The sequence below is a fragment of the Rutilus rutilus genome (genome assembly GCF_951802725.1).
Source record: "Rutilus rutilus genome assembly, chromosome: 9".
Lineage (NCBI taxonomy): Eukaryota > Metazoa > Chordata > Actinopteri > Cypriniformes > Leuciscidae > Rutilus > Rutilus rutilus.
Genome location: NC_140223.1, coordinates 4,080,624 through 4,091,768, shown reverse-complemented (window position 1 = coordinate 4,091,768; position 11,145 = coordinate 4,080,624). Strand labels below are relative to the sequence as shown.

The 11,145-nt window shown below is 38.2% G+C and overlaps 1 protein-coding gene across 4 annotated transcripts in view; it reads right to left on the bottom strand.

Moving 5' to 3' along the window:
* The window catches only part of fgf12b (fibroblast growth factor 12b), a 73,312-nt gene that overhangs the window by 41,819 nt on the left and 20,348 nt on the right, over positions 1-11,145 (bottom strand). Inside the window, exon 1 of one of the 4 annotated variants that reach the window (XM_084419870.1) lies at positions 8,833-9,720. The exons of 2 other annotated variants lie outside the window; for them this stretch is intronic. In XM_084419870.1, coding sequence (XP_084275996.1) covers positions 8,833-8,938 — 106 coding nt within the window. In that variant the 5' untranslated portion in view covers positions 8,939-9,720. Of the gene's footprint in view, positions 1-172; positions 930-8,832; positions 9,721-11,145 lie in introns of those variants that run through there. One more of the 4 variants, XM_084419871.1, reaches the window with a different exon arrangement.

The following is an 11,145-nucleotide window of genomic DNA, read 5'->3' as shown; positions in this document are numbered from 1 at the left end:
GTGTGTGTGTGTGTGTGAGTGTGTGTGTGTGAGAGAGAGAGAGAGAGAGAGAGAGAGAGAGAGAGAGAGAGAGAGAGAGAGTGTGTGTGTGTGTGTGTGTGTGTGTGTGTGTGTGTGTGTGTGTGTGTGTGTGTGTGTGTGTGCGCGCGCGCCTGTTCCTGCAGTGTCTCACCGGTGTCGGTGCTGTCGGGTTCGGTTCTCTGCGCACACAGACACCGCAGCATGTGCGCTCCTTTCTGCCGGAGCAGCCGCGCAATCCTCATCGCAAAACCCCGCAAAATCCCGCAACAGTCCCGCGACCCGACCGTTCACAGAGGCGCCGCCATCATCATCATCATCTTCCTCATCATCATCATCATGAAGGTTTCACGCGCTCCGGACAAAAGACTTCCACGCGCTACAGCAGCAGCGGCGCATCCTCGCGAGGCTTCACACGGTAACACACACGCGCCGAGCGACGGTAACCGCTAATCCTCCCGGTGAGCATCGTGATGATGAGCTAATAATGACCGTTATTCATGTCGTTCGGTATGTTTCCGCGGGGGCGCGCGAGGGAAGACGCTGAGCATCACACGGACGTGGGCGGTGACGTCACGGGGGGGCTCGCTGACGTCACATGCAGGGCTCGTTGAAAGGGAAAGCTAGATTTCATCAGTAGATGACATTGAATATATTGTTGATATATTGTGTGTATTGTATACAACGCTGCATATCATTAATGTCATCTCTGTACAGTTTGAAAGCATAATAAAAAATAAAAAAGGTAGATCTCATTGACATACATATTGTTTTTTTAAACTAGGCTAATTATATACCCGTAACCCTCGCATAAACCTGATTAGATTTTAATTAAGACAATATTTCCAATTAAATTTGAGTTTTTTACTAACGTGGACGATGGAAATGTACGTTACCCAACTAAAGTCAATGTCCTGTTTACATGTTATTTTCTCTTACATGTTGGTTTCATATACATTAAATGACAATATGTTTATCACCCTTTATTACATGGCTTGGTTGAATTCTAATGTAACATGCGAGTGTGTCATTTCTTGATATCAGACCGCTGGGAAGGATAACACACCGTTGCCATGCAAAACAGAGCGTTGCTATGGACGCAGGAGTCTAACCGTAGAGACGGAACGGACTATTTTCTTTAGCGGAAGCAATACAATCGGTTTTAAATCAATAAACTCCTTTTTAAATCAATATTTTGTGTCAAATTATTGATTTATTTGGTGGGCAGCCATGTAATAAGCGGGATAATGTAGAGAGAGGCGGATGTTATAGCGAATAAAACCCCTTCAGGCTGACTCAAGCTCCGCTCCGCGTCGGGGTCCCGATCAGCCTGTCGGGGTTGTTATTCGCTATAATAACCGCCTCGCTCTACATTATCCCTTACATAAATGGCCTACTGTATCATATTTGATATGCAAATTTCTAAGGCCTCAAAATGATCAACATGATCTGAAAACCCGTCTCACACAATCTTCTACATGTCTTCTGTCGTCTGACTGATCGTTTAGACTTAAACCTTAAGTCTTATAGTATAATTGTAAAGCGTCCACTTTCTTTTTGCTGTGAAATCTGATTTTTATAAAGTAAATGTAAGAATAACTTTGATATTTGAAGATGAACAATGAATCATCTTCAGTCACATTATCCAGACATTATGTTTTAAATCACGAGTATCAAATATGATCATCAAGCTTTTGAGGAAGTTGTTCATCTCTCAATCATCTTTCTATTACATTGCATTATATGTTTTAGCTTTAATCATAAAACTATCATCTTACTAAATCATATTATTGGCAGCTATAAAGTGACGACTGATATTTATAAGCATTTTAGTCTGTTATGAAGATCTCATTGATTTACATTACAAGCATCATAATTTCATCTTACTTTTTGCACCAAATAACATATTTCTTGCTCGGTTTTGTCCTCTAAAACTGAGGTGTTTTTCCCTCCACACACTCACTATAAGAGCCATTAAAGCATGATGCATTTTTACTTTCTGCTCTACTTTAGGTTCAGTAAACCGTTTCTTTTAAAAAATAAAATAGATTTTTCTGACTGTTTCATACGGGCTCTTTCAGCTCACAGAAAGCAAGCAGACAAAATGTCTGATATGAAAACAAGTACTGTAGAGAACTGTAAATGTATGAATGCATTTGGCAGGTGTTTAATTGCTTTAACTGCATTCAAGGTGTCAAACATCACTCAATCTCTCAGTTTCCACATGATAAACGTGACTTTACGCATGCTTTACTTACAGGAGAGCGTCTACAAAGAGGTGAAGCTGCTTTTAGACACATGGGGGCAGCAGAACCCACGAGAAACACACACACACACACACAACTGCAAAGCCTGGTCATTATCCCGTTCAACTGAGGATCTGAAACACAAACACACACACACACACACTCACACACTCACACTCACACTCACACTCACACACACACACAAAGCCTGCAAAGCCTGGTCACTATCTCTTTCAACTGAGGATCTGAAACTCATACTCACACAGACACAGACACTCACACTCACACTCACACACTCACACTCACACTCACACTCACACTCACACTCACACACTCACACTCACACTCACACACACACACACACACACACACACACACACTCACACACACACACACTCTCACACACACACACACACACACACACACACACACACACACACACACACACACACACACACACACACACACACACACACACACACACACACACACACAAAGCCTGGTCACTATCTCTTTCAACTGAGGATCTGAAACACACACACTCACACTCACACACACACACACACACACACACACACACACACACACACACACAAAGCCTGGTCACTATCTCTTTCAACTGAGGATCTGAAACACAAACACACACACACACACACACACATCACCGGCTCTCCTGTGATGTGTGTGTGTGATCGTGGATTCACCCGTTATTCACTTATTTCATACAAAAAAAACACAGTTGTGTTTACTGGACAAAAATACACACACCTCATCAAAATGTGTCGGATAAAATACATGTTTTTAAAAAAAATTTATTATTTTTTTATTTCTATGTTCCATTTAGATATTATTTGAAGATTTTTAGGTTTCTCTCTCTCTCTCTCTCTCTCTCTCTCTCTCTCTCTCTCTCTCTCTCTCTCTCTCTCTCTCACAGATTACAAGGTGATGAAATATGTGTGTGTAGGGCTGAAACGAGAAAACAGCTGGACACACATATAATCACACACACACACAAATATGATTTAATAACCCGCTGAGTGATCAGATGAATGATAACATGCAGCTCTTTCTCACTACAAAGTCGAGTTACGGAGCAACACATCAACACGTCAGAGCTCGTTCCCGTTACTATTCAACTATTAACATATTAATGTGTTTCAGATCAACTCATGAAAACAAATCAATATCATATTACACCACAAAATCTAAATAATAATAATAGTAATAATAATAATAATGCAGCCTACTTTAGGAGGACAATTGAGTTTTTTTTTCTTACAATATAACAATTAAAAATTCTTTATTAATATCCGCATATATTAAATGCAGTATCATAAAAACTATGATGATGTTAAAAATACTTTCTATAACAATTAAAAATTCTTTATTAATATCCGCATAAATTAAATGCAGTATTATAAAAACTATGATGATGTTAAAAATACTTTCTATAACAATTAAAAATTCTTTATTAATATCCGCATAAATTAAATGCAGTATCATAAAAACTATGATGATGTTAAAAATACTTTCTATAACAATTAAAAATTCTTTATTAATATCCGCATATATTAAATGCAGTATCATAAAAACTATGATGATGTTAAAAATACTTTCTAAGTAAAATAATACATAATTTGTTAAAGATTGGGATTAAAAACTGAACTGCAAATGTGTCTAAAAGTGAGTTAATTTTCTATAATTTTTTTGTCTTTTTTTTTTGTGGTGAAATATGAAATGTTCTTCTTTCTTTTTTGACAGCGTTTTTGTCATATTAATCTCAGACCCGTGTGAGTTGACGTGAGAAGTGCAGCGAGGACAGAAAGCGAGAGGAGGACGAGCAGAGATTAAAGAATGGCGTGAGAAACTGGAGAGTGGAATTGATATATTTATTCGATTATTTTTATACAGTGTTGAGCTTTTTTTACGGCTGCCATTTGAAGAACGAGCAACACACACACACTAATCCACACAGACACACGCAAATCCCCTCTTCATCTTCATCATCATCATCACTAGCAGGAGGTATTTCGGTCTGTGTTCATGTTTACTGCATTGCCATGCAAACATGCAGATCAGAGATGATTATTACACTATAATAATAATAGCATCCCGGCTAAAAATGACAGTAATGATGTAACAATCTGATATTTCACAGACTCTCCTGTCAGATGTGACCGCTCTTATTCCAGGCGGTGACCCCAGTGCATCATGGGAGCGTGTTAATTTAGCACAGGAGTGACGTTAAAGCTGAACTCTCAGCAAGATCCAAACTAAACTTGCCTTTGACTTTAGCAGAAGGTTATATGCAAAGTGTACAAAAATGACAAAACTGTAGACCTCGTGCGCCAGAGAAACGAGGGCGCCGCATCTTTACTATACTGTCTCTGAACTTCCGGTTGTGCGGTCGCTCTGTGTATCTCTATGGCATCGCTGTCCAGGAGTAATGAGCTTTTGAAGTGGATTTACTTAATGTAAAGTTAACGAAAGTTATCATGAGGACTGTAATGTTTTAAGCAGATGTCTTAACATGTGTCATTAGACCGGGAAGATTTTAAAACGAGCCGTTCATTCATAAATATGCAAGATCGCTGTGAAAATACAGACCGGAAGACAACGAGCGCATGTGAAATGGGCGGGGCTAAAGAAGGTCTTACAGACAGACAGATAGATAGACAGATGATAGATAGAAAGATGATAGACAGATAGATAGATGGATGGATGATAGACAGATGGATGATAGATAGATAGACAGATGATAGATAGGCAGACATACAGACAGATGATAGACAGACAGATAGACAGATAGATAGCTAGACAGATAGAAAGACAGATGACAGACAGACAGACAGATTATAGAAAGACAGATAATAGACAGATATAGATGGATAGACAGATGACAGACAGACAGATAGACAGATGATAGACAGACAAAAGATAGCTAGACATAGAAAGACAGATGACAGACAGACAGATGACAGACAGACAGATGACAGACAGATAGATAGATAGATAGACAGACAGATGACAGACAGACAGACAGACAGACAGACAGATAGATAGATAGATAGACAGACAGATGATAGACAGACAAAAGATAGCTAGACAGATAGAAAGACAGATGACAGACAGACAGATGATAGACAGATAGACAGACAGATGACAGACAGACAGATAGATAGATAGATAGATAGACAGATGATAGACAGACAGATAGATAGATAGATAGATAGATAGATAGATAGACAGATGATAGACAGACAAAAGATAGCTAGACAGATAGAAAGACAGATGACAGACAGACAGATGATAGACAGATAGACAGACAGATGACAGACAGACAGATAGATAGATAGATAGATAGACAGATGATAGACAGACAGATAGATAGATAGATAGATAGATAGATAGATAGATAGATAGATAGACAGATGATAGACAGACAAAAGATAGCTAGACAGATAGAAAGACAGATGACAGACAGATAGACAGACAGATGATAGACAGATAGATAGACAGACAGATGACAGACAGATAGATAGATAGACAGACAGATGATAGACAGATAGATAGATAGATAGATAGATAGACAGATGACAGACAGACAGACAGACAGACAGATAGATAGATAGATAGATAGATAGATAGACAGACAGATGATAGACAGATAGATAGATAGATAGACAGATGATAGACAGACAGACAGATGATAGACAGATAGATAGACAGACAGACAGATGATAGACAGATATAGATGGATAGATAGATAGATAGATAGATAGATAGAGACAGATGATAGACAGACAGACAAAAGATAGCTAGACAGACAGATGATAGACAGACAGACAGACAGACAGACAGACAGATGATAGACAGACAAAAGATAGCTAGACATACAGATGATAGACAGACAGACAGACAGACAGACAGATGATAGACAGACAAAAGATAGCTAGACATACAGATGATAGACAGATAGATAGATAGATAGATAGATAGACAGACAGACAGATGACAGACAGACAAAAGATAGCTAGACAGACAGATGATAGACAGACAGACAGACAGATGATAGACAGACAAAAGATAGCTAGACATACATATGATAGATAGATAGATAGATAGATAGATAGACAGACAGATGATAGACAGATAGATAGATAGATAGACAGACAGACAGACAGATGATAGACAGATATAGATGGATAGATAGATAGATAGACAGATGATAGACAGACAGACAAAAGATAGCTAGACAGACAGATGATAGACAGACAAAAGATAGCTAGACATACAGATGATAGACAGATAGATAGATAGATAGACAGATGATAGACAGACAGACAAAAGATAGCTAGACAGACAGATGATAGACAGACAGACAGACAGACAGACAGACAGACAGATGATAGACAGACAAAAGATAGCTAGACATACAGATGATAGATAGATAGATAGATAGATAGATAGATAGATAGATAGATAGATGATAGACAGACAGACAGACAGATAGATAGCTAGACAGATAGAAAGACAGATGATAGACAGATATAGATGGATAGACAGATGATAGACAGATAGATAGATAGATAGACAGATGATAGACAGACAGATAGAAAGACAGATGATAGACAAAAGATAGCTAGACAGACAGATGATAGACAGATAGACAGATAGATAGATAGATAGATAGATAGATAGATAGATAGATAGAAAGACAGATGATAGACAGATATAGATGGATAGACAGATGACAGACAGACAGATAGATAGATAGATAGATAGACAGACAGACAGATGATAGACAGACAAAAGATAGCTAGACAGATAGAAAGACAGATGATAGACAGATATAGATGGATAGATAGATAGATAGATAGATAGATAGATAGAAAGACAGATGATAGACAGATATAGATGGATAGATAGATAGATAGATAGATAGATAGATAGATAGATAGATAGATAGATAGATAGATAGATAGATAGACAGATGATAGACAGACAGACAGATAGATAGATAGATAGATAGATAGATAGATAGATAGATAGATAGACAGACAGACAGATGATAGACAGACAAAAGATAGCTAGACAGATAGAAAGACAGATGATAGACAGATATAGATGGATAGATAGATAGATAGATAGATAGATAGATAGATAGATAGATAGATAGATAGATAGATAGATAGATAGATAGACAGATGATAGACATACAGATAGATAGATAGATAGATAGATAGACAGACAGACAGATGATAGACAGACAAAAGATAGCTAGACAGATAGATAGACAGATGATAGACAGACAGATAGATAGATAGATAGATAGATAGATAGATAGATAGATAGATAGATAGATAGACAGACAGACAGATAGATAGATAGATAGACAGACAGACAGATAGATAGATAGATAGATAGAAAGACAGATGATAGACAGATATAGATGGATAGATAGATAGATAGATAGATAGACAGATGATAGACAGACAGATAGATAGATAGATAGATAGATAGACAGACAGACAGATAGATAGACAGACAGACAGATAGATAGATAGATAGATAGATAGATAGAAAGACAGACGACAGACAGATAGATATTCAATCATTCAGCTCAGATATGTAAAACACCACAATCACTTGTAGAATGTAACATTATATGTCACGATATTAATAACTGTAATAGGTGCTGCTGTAACTGATTATATGTACAGACGGATCATCAACTCCTCAAAGACGAACAACCTTTCAGATCCCCAAACCCTCAGAGCATTCAGCTCAGATACTCAGAACAACACAACCACTTTCAGGCCGACGATCCGCCACGATATTAATAACAGTAACATGTGTTACGGTACAGTAACTCACTGAGCAGCAGCTCTGCACACACACACTTCATATTTAATGTTCAGTTCACCAACAGTTACTAATCACTTCATCAACTATAACAACAGCATGAAACCGCACTCACATTTCACACACACTCAACACCCGTGATGTGATGTACACTAGTGTTCAGAAGATTAATGTTGCTCTTCTGCTCAACAAGGCTGCATTTCTTTGATCAAAAATACAGTAAAAATAGTGAAATATTATTACAATAATTTAAAATAACTGTTTTCCATGTGAATAATTAGTAAAGTATCATTTATTCCAGTGATCAAAGCTGAATTTTTGATTGAAACCAGTGTCACATGATCCTTCAGAAATCAGTCTAATATGATGATTTGATGCTCAAGAAACATTTATGATTATTATCAGTGTTCATATTTCTGTGGAAACTGATACATTTTCTTTTTTCAGGATTCTTTGATGAATAGAAAGTTCTAAAAGAACAGCATTTATTTGAAATAGAATCTTTTGTAACATTATAAATGTCAATTTTGATCAATTTAAAGCGCTTTTGCTTTTGAACGTGTATTTCTGAGAGGAGCAGAACATCAGACAGGAAGTGATGTTTCAGACGCAGGGAACGTTAGTACGTTTGGATGAAAGAATTGTTTGCTTTAGAATTAAAGAAAGTCCCTCACACACACTGATGTAAGTAACGCCGGATTACCAGGTTCAGCGCTGACGGTCTTCATCGGCCCCTCCTCCTCATCCTCATCCTCTCCTTTACTGCCTCGAGACAGCAGCCGGCGGATCAGACTGCAGTAGCGCGTCATGAGTGTGTGTGAACCGCACCGCTGCTGTTTACAACTGTCAGACCTGGAAATGTGTGTGTGTGATCTATCAGTGTGTTTCAGTCGGATCTCTCTTTCTGTCTGTCTGCGTCTCTCTCTCTGTGTGTGTAAAACACTGTCATCCAATGAGTGACTGTCTGTGCGCCCCTGATATTTGCCTGTGCAAATGTGTGTGTGAGTGTGAGAGAAGGGGTGTGTCTGTCTGTAATAGAGACGTGTGTGTTGTGAAGTTAACGTGTGTGTGAGTGTGTGTGTTAGAAGTGGTGTGTCTGTCTGTAATATGTCTAAAATGAGACGTGTCGTGCAGTTAACGTGAGTGTGTGTGAGTGAGAGTGTGTGTGTGTCGTGCAATTAACGTGAGTGTGTGTGTGAGAGTGTGTGTGTGAGTAAGAGTGTGTGTGTGTGTGTGTGTGTGTCGTGCAGTTAACGTGTGTGTGTGAGTGAGAGAGAGAGTGTGTGTGTGAGTGAGAGAGAGTGTGTATGTGTGTGTGTGGGTGAGAGAGAGTGTGCGTGTGTGTGTGTGTGTGAGACAGATAGAGAGAAAGTGTGTGTGTGTGAGAGAGAGAGTGTGTATGTGTGTGTGTGAGTGAGAGAGAGAGAGAAAGTGTGTGAGTGAGAGTGTGTGTGGGTGAGAGAGAGTGTGTGTGTGTGTGTGTGTGTGTGTGTGTGTGTGTGAGAGATAGAGAGAAAGTGTGTATGAGTGAGAGAGAGAGAGAGAAAGTGTGTGTGTGTGTGTGTGTGTGTGTGTGTGTGTGTGTGTGTGTGTGTGTGTGTTGTGCAGTTAACGTGTGTGTGTGTGTGTGTGTGTGTGTGTGTGTGTGTGTGTGTGTGTGTCGTGCAGTGAATGTGTGTGTGTATGTGTGGTTCGGAAAGCGCTGCTTACTGCACACTTTGCAGTATACACTGTATCACTGTTAGAAGAAAAGGTTCTAAATAGAATCTTCAAGGGTTCCATCATGGGAACATTTTATGGATTTACTTTTAATTCATTCATTTTGTTTGAATTTAAATAACTAAACAGCTCATAAACAATTTAACACAACATTTTTTTTTTTAAATAACACATTAAACATTAAAGGATTATGTGTTAATTTAAGACATTTCTCCTTATATAGAACTTTATTTGCATAAAGGATTCTTTAGAATTGAGTCAAGAACCCTAGAGTTCTGTATAGAACCACTGGACCTTTTGGAAACATTATGCAACAAGAGTACATCCAGTTTACATTTCAGAATTTTAATCCATTTTTGAGTAGAAATGAACGAACTTTCAGTCATTTTCTGGGTGAATCTTATAAAACATTAAATGTAATATTTTAAGAAACAAATATTTTGCGTACTGTCCCGTTCTGTTCTTCCGCATGCGTAATAGAGCAGCCGGCGTCTATTCTGAGTGTAAGTCGGTGTTACTGAGAGAGAGAGCTATTTATAATACTGTTTACAGACTCAAGAGTGCTGCGCATGAGGATTCTTTTAGAACACACACACACACACACACACACACACACACACACACACACACACACACAAGGACAGCAGTTCTTATTCTTATTCATTTTTAATCCAATTTTGTGTAGAAATGTACATTCAGACACTTTCCGGGTGAATCTCACAAAATATTAAATGTCATATTTTAAGAAAAAAGATATTTCATAATAAAGATGCAGTCTAATTTAGGACCATTTTATTTTAGGGTTTATATTTTTGGAAGCTCTAAATCACCTGCACTGTAAAACAAAAAGCAACTACACCTTTTGAGTCACATGTGTGTCAAACATAGTCAAACACAGTCTACTGCTAAAATGTTCAGGGTTTGTGAGTTCCCAGCATGCACTGATTGCAGCATGAACATGAAATGTAAATGTAAAAGAACAGCTGTTCTTGAGATTCATGAAGTAAAATCACTAAAAGCCTTCCTTTCCGCTGGAAAAAATAGTCCCTGACCGTGACCAGTCAGCAACAGAAGTTACATTATTTCCCCATTAGATGGCGGCAAAGACTGTCTTTATGAGTGAGTCAGTCAGTAGAGAAGACTTTTATGTTGAAACGACTAAAAACTTGTTGTGAACACGGAGAAGCAAGACCCAAATGACTAACGTTAGCGTGTCAGGAGGAAAACCCCGTTAGAAAACTGTTAAAAGGACAGGATATCGCTGCGGACATTCAAACGGATTTTGTTATTACGGATA